We start from the raw sequence: 26,643 nt of genomic DNA, 5'->3' as shown, positions 1-26,643 counted from the left end.
CTGTATATAATTTAATTTAATTTTACATTAAACGTTTAATGATTTTTCTTTCTTTCTTTTTTTTTTCTCCCTCAGACTTCTTTAGCAGACACTTCTCTGTAACGGACACATTCTCGTTCCCTATGGCTGTCCGTTAAAGGGAAGTTTCACTGTATATATATAAAACATTCATTCTGACTATTATTGTGTTTTATGCAAGTGCACAAACCCACCAAAGGCACAATATAGTTTCCATTACTACTGTGTTGCAATGTCACACTGAAGGTCAGTGCATCATTGAAACATGACATAGGCCATAAACTTATGGCTGAATTCAAATATGGAGAACCAGTATGTGCATATACCAGTTCTCAGTATGATGGACGATAAATAAAATGAGAATTACAATAAACAGTATTTGGGATAAGAAATTTTGGTATAATTTTGTCATCAGTAAGTGAAAATTGCAAATAAAAGGAGATTAAATAGCTTTTAAATCTCATTTTCATTCATAACTTTTAAGTTACTCCAGCAAATGATGGATTAGCTCCATTTTTTGTCCCAAGTACATGGACAAGTTTATCATGATTTTAGTTTTAACTTTCATTTGATATATATTTCACATCATGTTGGCAACAGTTACATGCTCATATATTGGACTATTTTTTTAACCATTGGCACTTTTCCCATAGTGCTTTTAATTTTTATTTCTTAACCTAACTGGATCTTAAGTAAACCATGTGGATCTAAAAAACAAACATGAATTTCTCTAACTTTTTTTTAAGAAAAGGTCTTTTAACAATAATTAAGTATTGTTACTCAAAAAAAAAAAAAAATGTTAGGCTAAATTCTGTGATCTGTTATAAAGGGAGTGATTTTCATTTATTGTTGGCTTGTTTCCTTTCTTAATGTAAAACATTTTAGAATTTTTTTTTTTTTTTTTTTTTTTTTTTTTTTTACTAAGGTGTTGCTTTTGATGGAGATCCAGAAGGGAAGACAACTGGAATTATCCGTAGAAGTGGAAAGGTAAAAATGCTAGAGGATGCAATTTGGGGTAAGTAGCCGTACTTTTTAGTTGAATTTTTAAAAACTATAAAGGATGATCTGTATAAGACCTTTTGTTATGTAATATATATAACTTTTATTTATTTAATTTTAATTTAATTTTTAATTCACTTCTATTGAAGGGGATTATTTATTTTTAATAAAATGTTTTTATACTTGTATCTCCAATTATCGTAATTATCACACTGTCATAATTACTATAATTTTTAAAATTCATAATTATAGCAATTTAATAAGAGTGTTTAAAGACTATTTAATCACTGTTCTTTGACAAAAAAAGCACTTTCCTTTGTATATTTCATGTTCATGCATCTCCTTATTCATGCATGTTGATGTTCATCTTTAGGAAAGGAGGATATTGATTTTGATCAGTACTTCCCAATTCATATTGGCATTGCTCATACACGATGGGCTACCCATGGTGCTCCTAGTGATCTTAACAGCCATCCTCAGCGATCTGACAGTACAAATGGTAGGATAATATAAATAATGGCTTTAAAATATATTCACTGTATTGTAATTACTGTTTGATGTTAGCTGTAGAACTTAAATATGGGTGCCTATTAATTTTTATTGGTCATTACAGTGTTTAGTGTGATACATCTTTAAGAAGTAACTAAATATTCTTTTAATTGTAAGATGATACACCACCTGTTGTCATTTTTAAAAGTAACAGCTTAATATTTTTATACTGGAATAACAGAGTTCACTGGAATAGCAGAGTATTTAAAGTATACTGTAGCAGTTGGGATTATAACTTTGAAGATAACAATGCTGTTGTTTTGTTACCTAAATCTAGTGGCACAGCTCTTTTATGCAATACTAATAACAGATCTATTTTTGAAATTTTTTTTGTCTTTTTTTTTTTTTTACAAGGAAATTGTACCTTACCCATTCTGATATTAAGATAGCACTTCATAACATTGTAAATTTTTCATAATGGAACCACTGCAGCTTACAGTAGAGAATTCTCAATGATTTTTTTATATAATTAATAAGAATATATTCATTATTAATAAGAACATATATTCACAATAAAAATAGATATCACATTCATAATCCTATTAGTTTTATATTTATTTTTTTATTTCTTTATATAAGTGTGTGTGTATATACATAAGTGTGTATATACACACACACTTTTAAGGATATAAAGTCTTAAAGACATTTCTTTCTTCATATAAGTGTATGCAGTCTACCTAGTTATATACAGTGAAACTTCCCTTTAACGGATAGCTATGGGGAACGAAAATTTGTCCGTTAGAGAGAAGTGTCCGCTAACAAGAAGTCTGAGGGAGGAAAAAAAAAAAAAAAAAGAAAGAAAAATCGTTAAACGTTTAATGTAAAATTAAATTAAAATATATACAGATTTTGAACAATATTTTTGTAAATAATATACAATTACATACACAAGAGATAAAGAAAAATCGTTAAACATTAAATTAAATTATATAACAGATTTTGCACAATATTTTTGTAAATAATATACATACAAATTGTGCTATGCATATTATGACTTTATCTTAAGAAAAATAATACAGTAATCACTTATTTTCTTCTGCACTTTCTTCCGGCTGATAATATTGTTTTCAACATTTGTTTGGAGTGAAGAAACCATCGAAAGTCCTTCAGTATCTTCTTCAGCGGCGAAAAACATTTTTAAATGATTGATTTGTATGAGCGCTTCTTTTATTTTCACGGTGGTTTGTTGTTAATATGTTCTTCGACAGAATGACCTCCTTCCATTTCTCCATCCTCATGAGGAACTTCTTGAAAAATATCGATGATAATGTTGTTGATATCTAGAGCACAATCTTCTGTAGTGAGGCTTGAGTCTATGTCTTTGTAGCCAGGGTCACTTGTAGCTGAAGTATCGTACATTATCAATAGATGTTGAATTTATTGTTCTTCTTGGTGCTCCACATTGCTGTTCACAACTTCAATTTTTGCATTTGAGAAGCCAGACTTTACAAAACAGTTCATGACAGTTTGTTTTCTAGTTGCGTTTACTGAAGAGGAAATCTATTGAATCACATCTAGGATGCTGATTTTCTTTGCAAGGTCACTCGCACATGTTACATCATTCATGTTTGCACTGAGATGTCTTGAAACACGTTTTCTGTAGTAAAGTTTAAAATTTTTTATTATCCCTTGATCCAAGGGCTGACACTCTGCAGATGTGTTTGGTGGCAGAAAAACGATTTGAATGTTGGACAATTCAATGTGCAGGTGAGATGCAGCATTATCCATGAAAAGAATAATTTTTCTGTTTTGACGAATCATGTTTTGGTTAAAGTGACTTATCCATTCGCTCATGATATCTCGTGTCATCCACGCTTTTTTATTAGACTTCCAGTCAACATTCAAAAGATTCAACTTTATGCCCTTGAAACAACGAGGATTTTGTGGTTGTTCAAAGTCTCCCAACATATTTGTACACAACAGTACAGTCAAGCGTTCCCTAGAAATTTTTCCACCCTGGCACTTTTCGTTTTTTAGACTCATTGTTTTTTCAGGAAGAGCTTTAAAAAACAACCCTGTTTCGTCACAGTTGTAAATATCCTTAGCTTCAAAATCACAACATAAATCTTCCAATTTGATGGTCCACTCTGTTACAACCCCAGTATCAACAGCTCCACCTTCACCACTTACGGTTTTCCAAGAAATTTTATGCCGAGTTTTGAACTTGTCTAGCCATCCCACAGAAGCATTGAACTCATTTACTCCCATAGATTTCGCAACCTCCGAAGCCTTTCCCTAATAATAGGCCCATTAATGGGAACTTTTCTAGCACGTGCGTGACAAAACCACTCATACGTAACATTGTCAATTTAAAGTCCCACAGTTTTCGGGAATGATTTTTGAAACTGATCATTTCCGTGTTGCCAAAATTGTTTGAGCAGTTCATTTTTTTTCCTTTAGGATGTCGCTTACCTGCATCTTCCCGATTTTGAATTTTGCAGTGAGATTGCGAACACTATTTTTTTTGCCGATCATACGCATTAATGAGTTCGACTTTATCTTTTAAAGTTAAATGTTTATGAGAAGACATTGTGCACTTCACACGACACTGAAGAAAACTGAAACTCAAAAGACGAAAGGCCGACCAAATTCCCCCCCCTTCACACACCGAATTCATCAGAAGTTTTACACGTGCCTTAAAATTCTTGAAAAAGGGTTTAGAACCGCGACGTAAACCTTGATAAAATTCAGAGAATCGGAAATAGAAAATAAACACACGATTGAGGCAATACATGGAAGAAAAGTTTCTAGAAAAAGGGCCGTGAGCTCGCCTGCTGTCCGTTATGGGGAGATCAAATTAAGTGCTAATCTAAACGAAACAGTGCAGATTGCCTGTCCGCATCCGTTACAGAGAATGTCCGCTAGACAGAAGCTGAAAACACGTTAAAACTAATGGAGGTGAGTTGGGGAATTTGAAAATGCCAGTTGTAGAGAGATGTCCATGAAAGAGAGGTGTCCGTTAGGAGAAGTTTCACTGTACATAACTAGGTAAATTGCGCATACCCAGTTGTTTTAAAGGAAGCAGTAAAGGAATATGTTACCCCATTAAGTTTAGTCATGATAACTTCATTACACAAGGGTGATTCCCTTAAATAGGAAAAGTGCTATTGTATTCCAATCCATCAAGTCTGTTCAAAATGCAAAGTGGATAACTACATACGGGATTGCCTGACTCTAGCAGTAAGGAAAATCATGGAGATAGGGATCGAGAATGCAGTATAGGGCATCTAGAAGGGAAACTCAAGGGAATTAATCATAGATTTGTAAAGAGAAAAATCTTATTTAACTAACCTGTTATCAGGTTATTTTTCCTATGTCACAGTTTATTTTTATTTTCCCTACATCCAACTATTAGATGGATGTAGGAAATAACTTTAAAATTGCTTATTTAGACTTCATCAATTGACTCGAACCTTTGTGAGAGATTGCTGTGTACATTGGAACATATTGGGATCAAAGGTGAGATCCTGATTATAGGATGGCTACACGACAGGAACTGGAGTGCTCCAGGAATTGGTGCTTAGACCTCTTCTGTTTCTTATTTTCTTAAATGACAGCAAAGAAAGAATACAAAGAATGATATTAAAATTTGCAGATGATGTGAAAATTGGGAGAGTGATTAGTGATGAGTGTCAAGCAGTGCTGCTTCAGGATGACTTAGACTGGCTTTGGGGGTGGTCTGATAAGACTGTGTTTTAATGCTGCAATTTACAAAGTTTTATACTTAGAAATAACAACTCAAAAATAATTATTCATTTGGAACAGTTGAATTAAAAATAGTTGAGGAAGAAAAGTATTTGGGGGGGGGGGGTTACATACAGACAAATGTAATTCTGTGGTGCAGACAGTAAGGGGGAAAGGCCCATTGTGACCTATTGATGATTTATCAAACAATGACTTATAGCAGTAGGGAAGTTATAATTCCATTGTATGAGGCAGTTGTAGCTAGGTGCTGTTAAGGAAATTTGATTTGGCTTAATAAGGCTAAAATGTAGTAAAATTGGTTCAATGTTCACAGTATTACACTAGAACTAGATGGCATAAATTCAAACCAAGGGTGGGGTAGAATTATAGAACTTGCTGGCTAGTTTCCTTTAGCCAGCAAGTTGTTGATCAGTGGAATAAGTTGCTTCCCATTTTGGGGAAATTCAAAGGCCTTTTGGATCATACATGCAGGAAGAGGAAAACACATGTGGCAGTTCATGTGTGGCTATGTTTTTTTTATTTTTTATTTTTTTATTTGGCTGATGCAACAAAAGGTTCTGGCTTCCTTGTACTGTATAGCCGATACTAACACTGCTAACTGTTTTAAATAAATTAAAAAGAAAAATGTATAACTTTAGAAACATGTATAATGTGGCTATGTGATAATTTTTTTTTTTTTTTCCAAAGAATAGTGCTAATCCTAGTACTACTAACAGTACAAATAAAAAAAATAAAAAAAATTAAGGTTCATAGTTGTAAAATAGCTATTTTTTAAGAATTTGTTTTGTAAAATCATCTCATTTTTATTTTTTAGAAAAATTCATTTATCACACTCCCAAGAATACCTTTTGTAAGTAGAGCCCATTATCACAAACAACAATAAAAGCAATTTCTCTTACTTGTTTTCAATCTTGGGGAACTGATTGTAGAAGATATATGTTGCTGAAACCATTGATCCCTCAAGGCCATGAAAGAAAATTTGTTATTGGAAATAAAACCAAGTATCTGAAATCAAACTTCTGATTTCTCACTATCAGCAAATAATGTTCTGTGCAGGCATGTGGCTTTGATGTTTGTTGGATCAGTACATATGTATTAATTGCGGAACTTGTGAAATAATGGCAATGCAGCAAAGGACATCAGAGTTTTGCTAAGTTACATGAAATCTCCATATATCAGTAATGTACAATAGATGTTTTGCTGATGGGTTTGTCAGGCCAGGTGTCATCACTGGCAGGGTTTGAGATCAAATACTGATATAAACATTATGAAGTGGTTAAGTAAGGAATATTGGAAAAGTGTGGGCAACACACACACACACACACACACACACACACACACACACACACACTAGAATTAAATTATACATTTTACATTAAATGACAGTTGTCTAAATGTATTTTTTCTGGCTGTAAAATTATAGGAGCACTTTGTAGAAAACAATTAATTATATAATATTTTTATTAGTCTCAGAATCAAGCAACAGTTTATGTATTCTTTTATCCTTATTTTGAATACTGAATTTCAGTCTAGTACAGTGCTTCTCACCTTTTATCATTCATGGACCACTTCAAGCATTCTTTACTTACCATAAACGGACCACTGGGTAGGGTTTCTTTACATCTATGAAAAAATTAGTATTGGGTTGACGTTTCAAAAATCCTGTTTTTAGATGCTTATCCATGTTGTTCAGTATACTATACTGAGTATAAGGCTGATATTAAATTCCTAAAATAAATAATCCAATCTCAAACAAAATATCACTTATTAATTAAATATAATTAAAAATATACTAAAAAAAACTCACCGAACATATACAATCAAATATTCACTACAAATTTTAATAGTTATTCTTGCATGCTAGTTTTGTGAAAATGTAAAAAATATTTTATGAATACACAAAAACAAATCCAATACATATTACATGCCCAGAAGCTGGTGATCTACTGTGACAGAAAAGCTTGTGGCCTCACCAACAGTGTGCTGGCAACACACAATGTCTTACATTGTAAGATTTACATTCCAATCAGGAAGTATTACAATGTGAGGGATACCTTTTTACAATGTAAGGGATACCTCTTGATTTGCGACAACAAAGTAAACAGTTGATTGCCAATTTTAATTTTATTTGTGATTATATTATATATACTTACAATAAAATTTACTTTCCCACGGACCACCTGCAACCAACTCATGGACCACTAGTGGTCTGTGGACCACAAGTTGAGAAACACTGGTCTATGAAAATATTTAGACTAGAAATTTTATTACTGGGCATTTAGATTACTCATGTTTACATATACTTGTTAGAACTTGACACTGGATTACAAATATCTTCACTTCAGTATACTTTAATCATTATATTTCCTAACATGTTTAGCAAATATGATGCTGTTTTCAAGAAACCAACTGAAAAATTTATTATTTTAGTCATGTTTTGAGAAATTCAGTTTTTTTAGATGTCTTTTTTTTTTGTTTAACTTTCAGAATTTGTCGTTGTTCATAATGGAATAATTACCAATTATAAAGATGTTAAGAAGTTCTTGGTGAGTACTAACTCTGTATGTATTCCATTTTAAGTTTCATATTAAACATACAGCCACCAAACCTATTTATAAATATTATCATATACCAAATCCACTGAGGATACCAATCTCACTTTTACTGGCATCAATATTTTTGAAAACAATTTTTTTATCTTCTTATTCTTTAAAATATAAAGCTGCTCTTTTAGGTTTAGAATTAATTCTAAGTAAAATTATTAGTAATACCAAAAAAGGTTGGACTATTTCAAATAGTTTTCCTCAGGAGATGCCTTACTAGAGAAACCAATCCTAAATGGATTACAGGAACTCCCCGACTTGCGTAATACTCAACTTATGGAAATTCGACTTTATGTACTAACCGGTACAAACTTAAAAAAATCGTGCAAACATAGTTTGCATCCCATAGGAATAAATGGCGGTATCATGGAAATATAATGTGAACTCAATAACACATTGTTTTTTATTTTTTGTAATTCGTTCCAAATCCTTGGAAGTTGAAAATTTCACTATATTACTAAGCTATTTATCTCTCTAAAATATCATATTTATAATGAAAATTGCACTACACTTTCATCATTATATGTTCCATTATAAGAATCAATTTTGAATGCCTTTGTGATATTTTTCTAAAGCATGTTTCTGGAGGTCACGAACAAAAAACAATTCCAGTTAATTGGACTTTTCTATTAGTGCATCTAATTATAAACGGGTAGTGAACTCAATCTTATTGCATTTGCGATAATACTGATAACTGCAATTTTGTGGGTTTTTACACTATTATGGTGAAATGTGTTCTCCTTCACTGAAATCTTCAATCATATAAAAAACAAATTTTCAGAAACTTCTCTTCATTCCTGTTTACGTATTACAATGATGAAGGGAAAGTGACCAACGAAAAGTACAAGTGCTGGCAGTGCCAGGAAACGAAACAAAATTGATTTATAAATGAAAATGATTAAGAAGTACGAAGCAGGACAAAGTTTGTCATCCATTGCAAGGAAATTAGGTCTTACTGCTTCAACAGTGAATACTATTTTAAAGTACAGTGCGCATATAAAAGAACATGTCAAAGGATCAACGCACTTAAGATCAACAATAATCACAAAACAGCATTCAGGTGCTATATCGAAGATGGAATAGCTGTTAATAATATGAATGGAAAGTCAGATTCAGAAGCGAGTGTCCCTGAGTCTAATGACCATTCAAGCACTATAACCTTGCTGTTTTTGTGCCATAAAATTCCAAATCAAATCAAACCATTCTAGCAAAAGCAACAAGTATTTATAAAAAAAAAGATATATAAAGATATCTTTTTATCTTTATATATCTTTGCCAAGTTCGTGGCAAGCAATGGGTGGTTTTAATAGGTTCAAGCATCGCACTGGTTTCCATAATGTTAAAATATGCAGTGAAGTCGCCAATTCCAATTCTGCAGCTACAGAGAAATTTTGTGATATGTTGGAAAAAACGATTGATGAAGGTGTTCATCAATCGTTTTTTCACAGCACAGCAAATTTTTAACGTTAACGAGACTGCTCTATATTGGAAAAAAATGTCGGATCAAACATACATTGCCAAAGAGGAAAATACAATGCCAGGTTTCAAGGCATCAAAAGATAGGGCCATCCTCTTGCTTGGGGCTAATGCAGCGGGAGATTACAGATTAAAATCACTGCTTGTGTACCATTCTGGAAATCCTCGTGTATTTAAGGGCATCAATAAAGCCATCCTGTCCGTGCATTTCCGATCGAACCAGAGAGCATGGATAACAGTATCTCTTTGAGGATTCGTTTAAATGCTGCTTCATTCCTGAGGTTGAAAAATATTGTAAAGACAGTGACGTTCCTTTCAGGATTTTGATTCTATTAGATAATGCTCCTGGACATCCTACGCATCTAGATGATTTCAATTCGAACATGAGAGTCATCTTTCTACTGCCAAACACAACTTCACTCATCCAACCTATGGATCGGGGTGTTATTTAGAATTTAAAAGCATACTATTTACGCACAACATTTGTTCAGGCATTATCTGCAGTAGACGATGAGAAAAATTTTATGTTTAGAGACTTTTGGAAATCTTACACTATTTACCACACCATCTTAAACATTAATAAGGCCTGGGCGAAAATTACTAAAAATTGTTTAAACGGTGCATGGAACAAAATATGCCCATGGCACATAAAAGACTTTGAAGGATTTGAAAAAGACGAATCATACGAAGAGGTTACAGATAAGATTGTAAAGGTTGCAGAGCTACTTCAGTGGAGGTCGATGCCAAAGACGTGGGGGAGTTAATAGAGGAAGAAGAGAAGGAATTATCTAACGAAGAACTTACTGACTTGCAGGCAGCGATAGTGGACAAAGCTCAAGAAGAACCAAATGAGGAGCTTGAGATGCTTCATCACCAGAGAGATGGCGATGGCATTTTGTGAAATTGCATCGGCAATGGCGAGGTTTGAGAAGATGGATCCTGACAGCGAACGATTCTTAAAAGTTAACAGAGGGGTGAATGATATGCTTGCTTGCTACAAAGAAACCTATGATGAAAAGAAAAAAGCCACCGTCCAGTCATCCATTAATATGTTCTCTCCTAAGGTTGAGCAGCCGACCCCTTCTAAATCTCCACAGCCTCAACCTCCGCAGTGGTGTACTTATCAGCTGAAGACATCGATTCTGGAAACAATGCTTGAGAGATAAAACTTTCTGACCTTATGCCTGTCTCCTCTCTTTTTCGTAATTTTATAATTTTGAAATTATTTTAAATTGCATGCTTTTGTAATTTTTCCTGCGCATGAGATAAAAAATTGAATAAATACAATAAATAATTCTATTTACATGTTCGTTGAACATTTATTTTTTGATTCAATCAATTCAGCGAGCACAATTGCGAATGCTGCACAAGCATGGGCAAAATTCCGATTTATGTAGCGTTCTGTGGAACGCAACCCTTACGTAAGTCGGGGAGTTCCTGTACGTGGTTAAGCGTATAGCTGCTAAATAGTTTTATATAGATCATTCTATAAAATTAGAGCCAAAGGAGATTATTAATTTATGATTTTGAGCTTAAAATGTTATATGAATATAATATATTATATGAGTATAACATATGGGAATATAAGCCTTTCTCAAGTTGCAGAGTTGTAAGCATTTAAAGTTATTTACATGGCTATTGCTGAAGGTGGGTAAATGAAAAAGAAATTACAGAATTTAGCAAAGGGTTTTGAATAAACAGATTATTAATGATAATGGAAGGACAGACCCATGCTTGCAAAATTGATTGTAATTTTTAAATATCAAGATGATTTTCCTTAACACAGCACAGATTAGTTGTTTAAACAGTGGGTGCAAGTGACACTTCAAACATTTGTTGGATTTCTTTGGGTAGCCATCTTGAGGAATCCCCTCAAGTAGGATTTTATTTATAGAATAGATGGGTGGACTTTGTCTTATATAACAAGACAACATGATTGATGCTCTTAAAGCAGCTTCAGCTTCTTTTTTATTTTGGAATCTACAAACCATTACGGGATCTGATAAGCAACATTTCCCAAAAGGCTCTTCATGTTCTCAGGCTAGTGGATTTGTTTTGTATGAGGAAATATTATAGCTTTCAGTTACTCTCATATGCCTGCTGACAGGTTTCTGTCATTTTAATAATCATACAGGCAATATATATTACTTATATGTAATATGTTTCTCATTTTAAATTTGGAATTTAGCGATAAGTTTACTCAGGTAAGCTTATCACATAAATGAACTGTTCATATGATAAGTCATTTCAGTCTATTTGTTATTTAATGATGTTAAGTAATAAAACTGTTTTTTCTTGTATCATGTACTTATATTTTTTAAAAAATTACAGGTTAATAAAGGATGTGAATTTGAATCTGAAACAGATACCGAAGTTATATCAAAACTTATTAAAATGCTACATGATCATCATCCTGATGTCTCGTTTCGTGAGCTAGTGGAGCAGGTCATTCAACAACTGGTATGTACCCCATATTTTAAGTTTTAATGCCCAAGTAATACTTTTAGGTGTGCAAATATATATATATTAGAAAGCTTTGTTTGCACTGCAGAAATTGTGTCTAATTATATGCACGAAATTGAAAAAAATTTAGAACATTTAGTATTATTAATAACATTAAATTGCACTGTAATTTTTTTAATCATGCAAGATTTTGTCATATCAAAGATAAAAATTCCAAAAGTCATAAACAACTTGGAACATTAAGTTGAGTACTATATGCTTCAAAACTTAAATTTTCAAATTTAAAACCCACTTTACACTGGGTTGGTAGATGAACATTGTAGTAGTATTCGTGACTTGCTTATTCAATAACATTTTTGCTTGAAAATGCTGAAAGTATTTTCAAGCAAAAAATTTAATTTTGAAAATTAAATTTTTTGCTTTTAAATTTATTGAGGTATAAGTAGTTTTCTGGCCCATTTCCCTTTGAAATCATTTTAAAGTATTCCAGTCTGACTGTTCTTAATGCTGTGAAAATAATAACTTTTGTTCACATATTTGTGTCTACCATAATTGTAGGTTCTTTGATGGAATTTTCGTTTGCAAATATTAAAATATTAGCAACTGAAGTTTCATATTTGCTGCTTATGTAAAAGTACTAATTATTTATTTATTTGAACTTTCATGACAAACCATTTTATAATTTCAGGAAGGTGCTTTTGCTTTAGTTTTCAAGAGCTGGCGGTATCCTGGTCAATGTGTTGCCACAAGGTAAAAGTATTTGTTGCTTTTAACTTGGCATACTTTATTTTATAACACGAATTTGGGGAGATGTAAATGACGTTGGTGTTCTTATTATTTAGAAACATAGTGCAGCCATTTGATTATTTATCAGCAGTTATTTTGGTCCATATTACTCAAGTTCTGCTGAAGTACCCGAAGTACATCATATTTATTCATTCTTGCAGTATTTATTTTTAACAAAAAATTATGAATTTTCATGTTTGGATGAGATATACACAACACTCCATTGTTAGAAGCTAAATTATAATATAGCCTTGTATAACTGTTTTCCTGCTTCAATAATAATATTTTAAAAATAGATTATAAAACATTTCAAATAAAAATAAACATTAATATTTTGGCTCTAGTTGGTAAGGTGAATGTCCTTAGACTTAAACCTAAGTCTAAGGAAATTCAACAAGAAAGCTTTTGGTGAATTTTCATGGACTCTTATTTATGTTTATCTTTAAAATTATAACAAATTCTTGCCTCAACTACAATGAACAAATACAGGCAACCCCTGTATAACACAGTACTTCTACAACACGGTTTCACTCTAACATGATTGATAAATTGTGGCAATCCTTGCGCAACACGGTACTTATATAACAGTTTCACTCTAACATGGTTAAAGAATTGTGGAAAACCTTGCATATCATGGTATTTGAGCTGTTGTGTGGAAAAAACCCTGCTATTATGTTGGATGTAATTTTTCAACATTTCCATTCATTTTTGTGAATCCCCGCTGTTGACTTGCTAGTCATTATGCAAAAAAAAAAAAAAAAAAAAAAAATTATTGGGAAATCCCCATGTTAAGTTCTGTGCAGTTGAATTTGTGCTCGTTTTAGACCATAAAAAATTGTGACTTCGAAGCATGCAGTTTGTGACTTAAGTTTTTTGTAAGTAATTTTGGCTTTTATTTGACCATTTATAAATTTTTCCGGGTATGTATTACTTAACTTTGTTCTTAAGAACCGTATTGGAATAATTTCTTTGTTGTGAATTAAATTCCAGCTCCAAATTATGCCTAAAGGAACTTAGGCATAATTTCGGTAACTGCCGATTTATTTAAAGAATGGTTTCTAAATTGTTTTGTGCCAGCTGTGGAACACTATTTAAAGTGGAAAAATCTACATTTCGGATTTATTACCATTGGATAATGCATCAGGCCATCCAAAAGATTTAAGTCATCCAAACGAAGTAATGTTCCTACCACCTAATACAATTTCTTTAATTCAGCTAGTAGATAAAGTCATTATATATACCTTTTAAAATTCTACATCAAAAAATCATTACAATGGATTTTGGAAATAAGTGATTCCAAATCTGTGGAGGCATGGAAACATTTTTCAATTCTGGACTGTATCAGAATTATTGCTCAAAGAAGTAAAACCATCAACATTTAAATGTACTTTGGAAAAAATGTATGGCCAGAGTCAGTTCATTCAGAAAATATGGTTAAACTTGTAGAAAATGGAATCGGTGCGATAGTAGAACTTGCAAAGCCGGTAGGAGGGTTAGGTTTTGATGATATCACTACTGAAGACATTCAAGGATTTCTGGTAGCAAAAGAGGCTGGCGAAGCAGATTTGGTGGAAATGGCATTGGAGGTAAACCAAATCAATTCACGGGATGACAGCGCAGATAAATTCTGAAGTACCAAATTTTACATGGGAAGGCTTTAAAACTTTATAAACTTAGCCGAGCAAGTAGAATCTTATTTTTTGAATGCAGATCCTTCAACTGAAAGGAGCACAAAGTTCAAAAGGGAGCTTGAAAAATTCTTAGCTCCATACCATGAAATTTACAAAGATGTAGCAAACAAACTCAGATTACTGATTTTTTAAAGAGAGCAGTAGAAACACAAAATCTAGATTCTGCAGAAGAAAGTTCAAAAGGTGAAGATATTCTGCAACAGAGAAAACGTTCTCATTTTATTGTGCTTATCTGTGATGAAGAGGAAGAAGATTAAATGAACATACATTATCTAACATATGTATCACAGTTTTTAAGACGTTGTGTTCAGTTATTACTATTTTTAATAAAAATAAAGTTTCCAATAGTTATAAAAAAAATTATGTATTTTTGTTAGCTTTTGGAACATAATCCCCCTTTTTTTACTGGTTCTTAGTCCCATATAACACAGTTTCGCACTACATGAGATTTATAGGAACCTAACTACCCTGTTATACGAAGGTTACCTATAATGCCATAGCAACACAAAGCTTTTTAATCCTTTGTATTGATTAGCTTCAATTATGTTAGTTTTTATTAATTAATAAATATAGAAACAAGGCCCTCATAATATATAGCTACAAATTGACTAAATTTATTTGCTGATAAAATCAACAAATCAGATGCATTGCTCATTCTTGAATAATGCATCCCATCAAGGGGACTAGTGTAGGCCTGAAGTCATTTTGTTCCAAATATAGATTCTGTTTTGCAGAATATGTAATTTAATCTTTACATTATGATGTAAAGTATGAATGAAGTATTTTATCAACAGAATAAATAGTAAGCTGAAATTTACCAGCTTTCAACTTTTCAACTTCACATTTAAAAAAAAAAATTAAATTTGTCTCTCATATTTTGTTAAGATATGCTTGTTGTGTATAGGGCCCCCTCTCTTTCTCTCTCTCGTAATGTTTTATGTTACATAGAGATTGAAATGTGGTCTGTTTGTGTTAATCTCAGTCACTTTATTCCAATAATAATAGGGAAATATTAGCACAAAAAGTATATGGATATGATAGAATTATTTTTTGTTTTTAATTAAGGTTTTTAAAGTTTTATTATATGTGGTATAACTGGAAATTTTATATAACTTTTAAAATTTGTGGTTATGAACCTTTTTTAAGTTTGTAGTTATGAACCTCAAAACTTGTATTTAAATTAATTTGAAAATAGTTTTATATATTAACTTCTATATTGAAATTCAATACAAAAATCTTGCATTTTTATATTGAATTTTAAGTTCTAAAATTTCAAAAATAGCTGGAACCCTCAATCACCAAAATTTTGAAGATAAGTTTTGATGCTTTGTGCACATTCATAGTAATAAACCTTAGAATTGGATATTTATAATTAAATTTTTAGATTTGTGCAGAATTACATCCTGTTAGATCTACATGGTTCTTTATTCAGTAACTTATAATTCATATTTTCTGATTACAACTTGATAATTATTAGAAGATTATTATTGTTATATTAGTGTTATCATTGGCATTAGTAGAGGCATATGATGCAAGAAAGCAAGCTTATACAGCATCAGTCAAAAAAAAAACTTCTCATTTCACCCACCCATTCACTCCAAAAGTTTGTCTAGTTCTGCCTTGAATTTATTTAAGCTGTCAACTTCCCCTCAGGTGCATAATATGAGCAAGAAGAAGAATCCCATCAGCAGTGTGCTTGCTCAAATGATTCAAGGCCTTCTACATCTCAATCAGATCATCTCAAGTGCCTAGCCTCCAGACACTGCAATTTGCAGAACTTAAGCCTTTATTGGTAAGAGAAACCCTTTGTTCCACTCACCAGTCTCGTTTCTCTCCTCTGTACTCGTTCCAGCACTGATTATTATGAATATTAGAGTATTGCCTCTGATTAGTATCATTATCCTAAAAAATGTTTTTTGTTGTAAATGAAAATATAAACACTTTAGGCAATGATACTTAGAAATTGAAAAATATGAATTAATAATAATATAGTGAAGAAAAGCATTCAATGATATATATGATTTCATCAAATCTCCATTCTGCTTTCTTGTTAAAGTTAATGTTTTACTTTAACTTACATTTCAATAAACATGGCAGGCTCAATATCTGTTCAAATGTAAAGAAACTTGGCACTACTAGATTAGATTTCTTTATAGATTTTTATATTGACTAGAATATATTAGAAAGTGCCAGTTATATGGCAAGCTGAGTAATTAGTGAATAAAAAAATAAACTAGTAGTAACTGTAGCAACAAATTTTTATATTTTTACTGGTAACAGCTTTTTATATTAAATCTATAAAATTTTGATTGATATAGAAGACTTTACTTAAGAATGATTTTTGACAGATATGAGCATCTCATTCCTTTTAAGCTTGCTGATATCATTTTCCCATTAGAAATAGGGCATTTGTTTCTTCATGAAAATGCTCTTTGGTAAGCTTTCTGTTATAATATGAAGACTTCTCCATGACAGTATAGTGGTTTTACCATTTGTCACTTATTTTGGCTAGGTCTGAGTTTCTTTTCATAGACTGGAGGAATTTCTAAGGGCTTCTTCAATGGTTAGTCAATCTTAATCAGAGGGAGTAGGATATGAGTTATTCCCAGTTTTTAAACTTGCACAACATACAAATTGGCCTGTGAATGCACACTTGTATAGAGATAATCTATAGTGACATAATATGGTCTAACTTGCTGATTTGCCTAAAAATCAACAGCAATGAAGGCTGTTATCTGTTATTATAGCTCTTATTTGGTTTTCAGTTCATTTCACTTATTTAAAATAAAAAAAACTTGGAGATTATGAAAGACAGAGTATTTGAGGTAAGTGCACACCCAAAGATCTTGGCATCTCTTCATTTCTTATGATTTTTATAGGTCACAATTTCAAGGTATTTAAATCCCTTTGTTTTCTTTTGTAGAAAACAAATATGAAAAATATTAAATATGAAAAAATAATTTTTTCATATTTAATTCAAAAATAATTTTAAATTCACATTGTTTAATATTTTATTTTAATTTTATAGACGTGGAAGCCCATTATTAGTTGGCATCAAAAGCAAAACCCATTTAGCAACAGATTATATACCTGTTCTATATAGCAAAGGTAAGAGAAACAACTAATTTGAACTTTTAAAGTTGAAATTATAATAATTATAATAACTTTCATTTGTGTAACAAAAGTGATAAAGAATGATAAAAGGTAAAATAAAAAAACACATTTTGACATGGAATTCCAATGCTATTTGGTTAAAATTTATTCATGCTGTTGTGTCATTTTAGATGGTGATGGAGAGCTTGCAATTAATGGTGATAGGTGTTATCATTGAATTCTGCAGAGCTTGCTGTGGTACAAATATAAAATGCTTTGAAACTAATCTTGCTTTAAACTTAAAAATGAATAGATAATATGTTAAATTCTTTTCTCTACTAGTTTTAAAATATATGAATTAAGAAATTATATAAGAATGTTGGTTAATAAAATGTTAACTTATTAATGAGATATTTTTAATTATTTTAAAATTTTGAATTATTGCCAATAAATTAAGAATGTCTAAGGAAAAATAGATTTTAATATGTGGTAAATTTGTCATTGAATACTCTTCATTATGCTTGGTGCATTATTTCTGCATTGATTTTGGTACAGTATTTTGCTTTCGGCGTTGCTCATTCTAATAACTGTTGCTTTTCTCTTCTTAATTGTGCATTACTTTTTCGCTAATACCTGCTTTATAAAACTTTTTTCTTTTTTTTTTACACAGAAATGTGAACATTTTAACAACAGTTGCACATCGCTGCTCTAATATAAAATCAAAGAAATATAAACAATTATTTATGATGTTAAAACATTTCTAATCTTTCCTTTTCCTATTTTATTTTCTTGCATGAACTATTTTCATTCCTGACACCTGTTCTCCCTCAGAATCAGAGAACAAGCAGAATCAAGGTATCTTCACCTGTCTTTTGTTTTGTTTTGTTTTTCTTTCTTTAAATTTAGTTTGGAATTCTTTATCAGGGTTTCTTGTCTATTACTTCTTTACCACAGTATTGTGATTTAGTAATGGACAGAGTTATTATTTATTAAATAACAAAAAATATACATGTGATATTTTATATTTAATTAAATTAGTAATGATGCAGTTACTTTATTTTCATCTCTTGTCTGTTGTGTTTATTCTATAATGTGCACAAGTGTGTAAAGTTTGCTCCTAAAGCTCTGTACCATATTTATGCACTAAAAGCTAATTCTACTATTGCATGTATTTGTTAAAACTGCTTTTCTGTAAAGTCTAATATTTCAAGTATGTGTATCTTATCTGTTCAATCAACTTTTAATAGGCATTCTTTTTATAAGCTGAATAGATGTTATCATTGCTTGTCTTGTTGCACTGTTTTCTTGCATGCTGATTCGTCATATATCTTCTGTTGCACGCTTTCCTTGTTCTTCAGAGAGCACCAGTGGAACAGGTACTGTTTTTTTCTTTTTAATGTGCAATTTTATAAGTTAACAGAAAAATATAATAACACTGTTTAAACAGCTAAATTAAAATTAAGATTATTAAAATTTAATAACTGTTTAAACATTTTAATTAAATTAATTTTTTAAATTTAATAAGTGTTTCATGGAAAATTTTATCTTTTAATACTTTAGTGTAGGTTTTCTCAACACAATCTATTTTCTTATATCTTGAAATAAATTAGTTTTTAGTTTAAAAAAGATTACATGATTTCATGCATATAAATTCTAAAAGAGAAAATTAACCGTAATATTCATAATATATAATGACACTAAATACCTTAGCAATGTAAACCTAAAAAAGTACTGTTTAATGTTAGAGTGTAAGGAGATGAAGCTGATAATACTTAGATACTTTTATTTAGCTAATTCATAAATTTGTTCATGATCCATAGAACTCTCAAGCGACTTGTGATAGCATATCGAGAAAGAATTATGTATATATCAGCAATATTCTGTAACCATTTATTAGACTAATATTTTGTAAAAATATTTTTTCTGATATTTTATTAGGTATACATAATAAGTATACATAATAATATTATTATTATGTATACATCCACACATAATATTATTATTATGTATACATCCACACATAATATTATTATGCATGTAGGGCAAAAATATTAAAATCTTGCTTAAATACAAAGTTGGGTACCTTATTCACTTAGGGCAACTTACATTTGCTGCCCTTAGTGAACATAGACTCCCCTAGTTTTTTGTTGGTGTCAGCCGATGTTATTCTATTCTTGTTGCATTGCGGATGCAGTTCTGATGTATTTGGAATGCATGGCTACAAGATCTGTGAGTCTGATTCATAGTTTTGTGAAGTCGAAAGTTTGCTATACAAAATCTTTAATGATTCCCTCTCTCTCTCTCTTTCGACAGAAATCCAAATGCAAAATCTCTGCTGACCATGGTGTTGAACGGTGAGGAACATTATCATCAGTCCATCAGTGTGGAATTTGTCTGTGAAGGACTATGAAAAATAACAGATCCCAGTGTATTGGTGTTCAGTCCTGCTGAAATGTGTGGTTGCTATTGCATTTTCATTTTACACGAAAGCATGAAATGTTTTAGCTTGTAAAGATAGGCAGAAGATGTTTTGTTTTCTTTGAAGAAAATGGCATCACACTTTCTGCCTATAAAACAATACGTCATTGGCCTCTTCTTCACTGAAAATCTAACCTAATCTATGGATGTTTGTGCATCAGACTGTATCTGACATTAAATTTAGGGCTTTTACATCTAAGTTTGAGGACATTTGAATTTTCTGAACCCCAAACATGAAGGTTATGTTGGTTCACCATTCCCAGCACATGGAAAGTTTCCTCTTTGGTGAACAGGACATGTTATAGAAAGTGATGATGTTACCAACAGCAAATGCTAAGTGGTAGCATTCAAGGAATTAATCGTGGTACCTACTAAACGTTTCATACCTATTAAGAAATATTCTTCAAGGTATAGGCCTAAATGGTTGTTAAAAGAACTAATGAGACTTGTGGCAGAGAAGAAAAATGCATGGGATGCATATAAATTATCAGGCAACACAGAAGCCTATGGTAGATATAAGCTAGTCTGTAATCAAGTCACAAAGAGATTAGGCAAGCAAAGGCAGATTATGAGAAATCTTTGCCAAAGGATGCTAAGAAAAACAGCAAGGATTTCTTTACTTATACAAACTCTAAAAGCAAAGGAATGAATCAGATTGGTCCACTTGATATCGATGGTTTTACTGTTGATGATCCTGCTCAGATAGCAAACACACTTAATGAGTATTTTGCATCTACATTCACACGTCAGGAGTTATTAAGGAAGGAAAATGCCAGAAGGTTATCAAATTGTAGCAGGGTGCTTAATGATTTTGTAATAACTGAGAGTAAAGTGGAGGAGAAATTGTTGAAGTTAAACATAAGAAAGGCACCAGGGTGGATAGGATCTATCCAGATATATTAAATGAGGTGGCAAAGGAACTAAGCAGACCCTTAGCCATAATTATGAGAGCATCTTTGGGCTCAGGGAAGGTTCTCACGGACAGGAGATGTGCAAATGTATCCCCAATTCACAAAGAGGGATCGAAGGGTGACACGAGTAATTACAGACTAGTTAGTTTAACTTCTGTTCCGGGTAAAATAATGGAGTCACTGGTTAAAGATGCATTGCAGGATCATCTAGTTGAGACTGCAGCAATAATTCAGGCACAGCATGGGTTTGTTAAGGGAAAGTCTTGTCTGACAAATTTGATTGGATACTATGATGTGGTTACAAAAGAACTGGATGCAAAAATTAATTTTGATATCATATACTTGGATTTCAGGAAAGCTTTTGACACTGTTGTGCAGGGAAGACTACTGTACAAATTGGAGCAGTGTGGCATTGGAGGCAAATTGCTGCTATGGATAAAAGGATGGTTGAGTGGGAGAAGACAGAGGGTGGTAATCAATGGGTGCTGCTCTTCATGGACTAATGTTATTAGTGGAGTCCAAAGGGTTCAGTGTTGGGCCCACTGTTGTTTTGTATATTTATCAATGATATTGATGAAGGTATATCAGGCTTAGTGTTGAAGTTTGCAGATGATACAAAGGTTGGCAGGGTTGTTAATGACAGTAATGGCAGTGTGCTACTGCAACAGGATGTAGAAAATTTGGGCAGATGGGCTGAGAAGTAGCAGCTGAAGTTTAACCATGACAAATGCAAAGTACTGCATATGGGTAGAAGTAATCCCAGAGGAACATACCAACTGTGTGGTACTACACTTAGGGTGGTAGAAAATGAAAAAGATCTGGGAGTAATTGAGCAGTCAGATATGAAATTTTCTGAGCAATGCAGATAGGCTACAAGAGCAGGTCATGGGATTTTGTCAATGATATACAGGAATTTTGCTAGCAGGGAAAAGGAGGTGATTATCCCTTTGTATAAGGCAATGGTAAGGCCACGCCTTGAGTACTGCATACAGGTCTGGAGGCCTCATTTTAGGAAGGATGTAGATTTGCTTCAGTGTGTATAGAGAAGGACAAGAAGATTGGTGAGGGGAATGAAGGGATCCTCTTACCAAGAGAGGCTTAAGTTCTGCAAATTGCAGCTGCTGGAGACTAGGCACCTGCGAGGTGATCTGGTCGAGGTGTATAAGGCCTTGAATGGGTTGAGCACGCTGAATTCTGATGGGATTCTTCCACTTGCTCAGATTACGAACCTAAGGGGGGCATAAATTCAAATTGGGGAAAGACAGCTGTAGAATAGATGTGCGAAAATTTGCCTTTATCCAGCAGGTGGTTAATTGCTGGAACAAACTTCCATCTGTCGTTGTGGAAGTTGATAGCTTAAATAAATTCAAGGAGGAAATGGATAAACATTTAAAGTGAATAGTTGTATGAATTTTTTTTTTTTTTTTGGTTGATGCTACATAAGCTCATATGCTTGCTTTCTTGCATCACATGCCTCTATTACTAGTGTTTGTCTTCATCAGTTTGGTCCAAAATGTCTATAGTAAAAAGTATTCACTTAAGATTTTCATCTGAGTGCAGTACCTGCACATGCTGAACCTTCTAGACACACAGATGTCATCACTTAATTTTCTGGTTGCGCTCCTGATCAATTTTTTGGACTGTGTAGAAAAGACTCACGTATTTGTTCTGCCACTTCATCACTAGTGCCTGGATGACCAAACCTTTTCTCCACACTGAATACTGCTGATTGCGTTGAATTTTGTATAATAATTTTTAATGCTTCTTTGAAGGAGGATTATTTCTGTAGTGTATGTGGAACTTTCTCTGAGTTTGCATAACTGATTTTGTTTTTATGAACCATTCAACACATTGCATTTTTTTCCTGCAGTATTGCCATTTTCATTTTATTCTATCCTATCCACCAACCCATTTCCTTCTGTCATGTTTTTTTGTTATTTGGTTTTTAGGAGCATTAGCAACTAAGGCCATATTGCTCTGGGATATGCGGTGGTCATTTACTGACCTTTCCACATCTTCCGTATTTGGTGGTGACGGGCTCGAACCCCGTCTAATCAAGAAGCGTGTGCTACGCATGGCTGCTCCTTCCCACCTGGCTACGGAGGCGCCTCCTTCTGTCATGTGTAGTTCAACAATTAAGACATAATGAAATAGCACAGATCATTTATAAACACCTGTATAATAGATTTAAATATGAATAGTTTGATGGAGTTGAACTTTCGTTCAGGTGCCGTCCTACATAAGATACTATACATATGAATAGTTTAGACATATGTCATTTTCTTTTCTCAGTGAAATGTTAATTGGAGTAGAATAGAACAGGCAAATTTGAGCAACTATAACTTTCTAGTTTTTAAACAGATTTTGATAACATAAATCAGTTTTTAATTTTATGATTAATTGAAGTTTTGTTTCTAAAAATACTGCAGAGCAAAGGAATACATCTGAATTTATACCACTGATCTTGGAAATGAAAAATTGATCTGCTATTTGACCATGGTAGTAGTAGTAGTAGTAGTAGTGGCATATGATGCAAGAAAGCAAGTGTATGAGCTTATGCAGCATCAGCCAAAAAAACAAACAAACAAAAGTGCCTCCGTAGTCTGGTGGGCATGAGCAGCAGTGCGTAGCACACACTTCTTGATTAGACCAGAGTTCGAGCCCTTGACCACCAAATACATAGGATGCGGAAAGGTCAGGGAATGACCACCGCATATCCCCGGAGCAATATGGCCTTAGTTGCTAATGCTCCTTAAAAAAAAAAAACCAAATAACAAATAACAAGGCAAAAAAAAAAAAAAAAAATTCACACAACCATTCCCTCTAAATATTTGTCCAGTTCCTCCTTAACTTTATTTAACCTATCAACTTCCACAATGACTGCTGGAAATTTGTTCCAGCAATTAACCACCTGGTGGCTAAAGGCAAATTTCCGAACATCTATTCTACATCTGTCTTTCCTTAATTTGAATTTATGCCCCCTTAGGTTCATAATCTGAACAAGTGGAAGGATCCCATCAGAATTCAGCATGCTCAACCCATTCAAGGCCTTATACACCTCAGTCAGATCACTGCGCAGGTGCCTAGTCTCCAGCCATTGCAATTTGCAGAATTTAAACTTCTCTTGGTAAGAGGATCCCTTCATTCTCCTCACCAATCTTGTTGCCCTTCTCTGTACATGCTCAAGTAAATCTGCATCCTTCCTAAAATGAGGCCTGCAGACCTCTACGCAGTACTCAAGGCATGGCCTGACCATTGCCTTATACAGAGGGACAATCACCTCCTTTTCCCTACTAGCAAAATTCCTGTATATTATTGATAAAACCCCATGACTGCCCTGGCAGCCTCTCTGCATTGCTCAGAAAACTTCATATCTGACTGCACAATTACTCCCAGGTCTTTTTCATTTTCTACCACCTTAAGTGTAGTACCACACAGTTGGTACGTTTCTCTGGGGTTACTTCTACCCATATGCAGTACTTTGCATTTGTCATGGTTAAACTTCAGTTGCCACTTTTCAGCTCATCTGCCCAAATTATCTAGATCCTGTTGCAGTAGCACACCGCCATTACTGTCATTAACAACCCTGCCAACCTTTGTATCATCTGCAAACTTCAACACTAAGCCTGATATACCTTCATTAATATTATTGATAAATATGCAAAACAACAGTGGACCCAATGCTGAACCCTTTGGACTCCACTAATAACATTAGTCCATGAAGAGCAGCACCCATTGATTACCACCCTCTGTCTTCTCCCACTCAACCATCCTTTTATCCATTGTAGCAACTTACCTTTAATACCATTCTGCTCCAATTTGTACAGTAGTCCTCCATGCACAACAGTGTCAAAAGCTTTTCTGAAATCCAAGTATATGATATCAAAATTATTTTTTGCATCCAGTTCCTTTGTAACCACATCATAATATCCTATCAAATTTGTCAGACAAGACTTTCCCTTAACAAACCCATGCTGTGTCTGAATTACTGCAGCAATCTTGTCTAGATGATCCTGCATTGCATCTTTAACCAGTGACTCCATTATTTTACCCAGAACAGAAGTTAAAACTAACTGGTCTGTAATTACTCGTGTCACCCTTCGATCCCCCTTTGTGAATTGGGGATACATTTGCACATCTCCAGTCCATGGGGACCTCCCCTGAGTTCAAGGATACTCTCATAATTATGGCTAAGGGTTTGCTTACTTCCTTTGCCACCTCCTTTAATATAACTGGATAGATCCCATCCACCTCAGGTGCCTTTCTTATGTTTAACTTCAATAATTTCTTCTCCACTTTGCTCTCAGTTATTACAAAATCATTAAGTATCCTGCTACAATTTGATAACCTTCTGGCATTTTAAAATCTTAATAACTCCTCATGTGTGAATGTAGATGCAAAATACTCATTCAGTTTGTTTGCTATCAGTAGCCTATATAGTAACAGCCTAAATAGTAACCTAGGCTGTTTGAACTAGCTCACTGACATTATATTTTTTCTGTTGCTTTTTGATCATTATACACTGCCATTTTCAAAAGTCTGTTTTAGGTGATACCAAATGAGAAATAAAGAGTCCTGTTAAACAGAATTAAAGTTTGTGATGAAAAGACACAAAATGATTTATGTGATTAAGAGAATAGTAATATATTAAAAAAAGGAAGGTATACTATGTCTATGGGTTAGAAAGATTTAAGTTTAGATGTAAGATAATTAAAGAAGGTCAGATAAAAATGTTGAATGGTTTTTGCAGTGGCTGCAAGCGAAGAGTGCAAAACCGAATTTATTATTCATTATTACAATTGTACATTATATGCAACTATTCCATTTACTAAGTGTACTTAATTAGCTCTTACTCAACTTTTTATTTCTATATTTTTAGTTAAAACTGCACAGGAGAGATGTAGATATAGATCTTAAGAATGTTAGTTACTTTAAGAAAAATTTAAATTGTAAATATTATCAGTAACCAGAGCTGATTATTACAAAGATAAATTTAATCAATTTAGTGCAAACATGTTGCATCCTTCCTAAAATGAGGCCTGCAGACCTCTACGCAGTACTCATGCATCTTACTGTTTACAATAAAATAAAATATCAAAAAATCATTGGAAAGAAACAGTTTGTTTATACTCAGGAACAATTATACATCAGGAAAAGAATTTTTTTTTTTTTAGTAGCAATATGTAGTGCTGAGTGAACAGCTGGCCTGTATTTTGCAACAAATTTAACTTCAAACATGATTTTTTCTCCAGCCTATTTGTGTGTTAAATTACAATGATATAAAGATATTTCAGTGGAAAAAGGTTTGAAAAATATAGACAGTATTTGTATTATTCATTATTACAATTGTAATTTTAAGACAAATTTCTAATTTGGATGATTTAACTTTTTTACTCTGTCTGAATTTACATTTGCATGACAGAAAGATAATACAATCATTACCAATGGCAATGTTTCAACATACCATCCCCCTTTAATTTTTGGAACAAGAACAATCATGTTAAACAGTCTAATACAAATTTTATATGCATTCTTAATTTAATTATTTATCTCACTTTTAAAGTAATATTTTTTTCGTAACTGTCTTAGAGAGAGAGAAAGAGGGGGGTTGGGAAGGGGTAGAAAAACATTGAAAGAATGTGCATTGTGGATATCTTTGCATGATCAAATTTTTTATTGACCTTCATTTAACTTGACAGAGTTGTTAAGGATATATATATATATATATATATTAGATGCTTTTAAATTCCTTGCTTATTTGTTTCAAGGCCTTCTACTTTTCACCAAAGAAGAAAATCAAAAATAGTTCAATTATGAGTTTAGTCACATCACCACTACAACCTAGCTAAAAACTGGAATGAAATTGGGGTC

The 26,643-nt window shown here is 32.7% G+C and overlaps 1 protein-coding gene across 5 annotated transcripts in view; it reads left to right on the top strand.

Moving 5' to 3' along the window:
- LOC150083572 (glutamine--fructose-6-phosphate aminotransferase [isomerizing] 2-like) overlaps positions 1–26,643 on the top strand; it is a 96,515-nt gene that overhangs the window by 22,196 nt on the left and 47,676 nt on the right. Inside the window, exons 3-10 of one of the 5 annotated variants that reach the window (XM_090378071.1) lie at positions 944–1,033; positions 1,391–1,516; positions 7,759–7,832; positions 11,682–11,810; positions 12,502–12,563; positions 17,319–17,398; positions 18,215–18,238; positions 18,742–18,759. In XM_090378071.1, the coding sequence (XP_090234197.1) occupies positions 944–1,033; positions 1,391–1,516; positions 7,759–7,832; positions 11,682–11,810; positions 12,502–12,563; positions 17,319–17,398; positions 18,215–18,238; positions 18,742–18,759 (603 nt within the window). The remainder of the gene's footprint in view (positions 1–943; positions 1,034–1,390; positions 1,517–7,758; positions 7,833–11,681; positions 11,811–12,501; positions 12,564–17,318; positions 17,399–18,214; positions 18,239–18,741; positions 18,760–26,643) is intronic. The other 4 variants (XM_090378072.1, XM_090378073.1, XM_090378074.1 and 1 more) reach the window with 4 other exon arrangements.

The sequence above is a fragment of the Mastigoproctus giganteus genome, chromosome 7, assembly GCF_048544385.1.
Source record: "Mastigoproctus giganteus isolate SK-2022 chromosome 7, ASM4854438v1, whole genome shotgun sequence".
NCBI classification, from domain to species: Eukaryota; Metazoa; Arthropoda; class Arachnida; order Uropygi; family Thelyphonidae; genus Mastigoproctus; species Mastigoproctus giganteus.
Note: the sequence above shows the minus strand (reverse complement) of the source record. Positions and strands in the feature narration are given on the sequence as shown.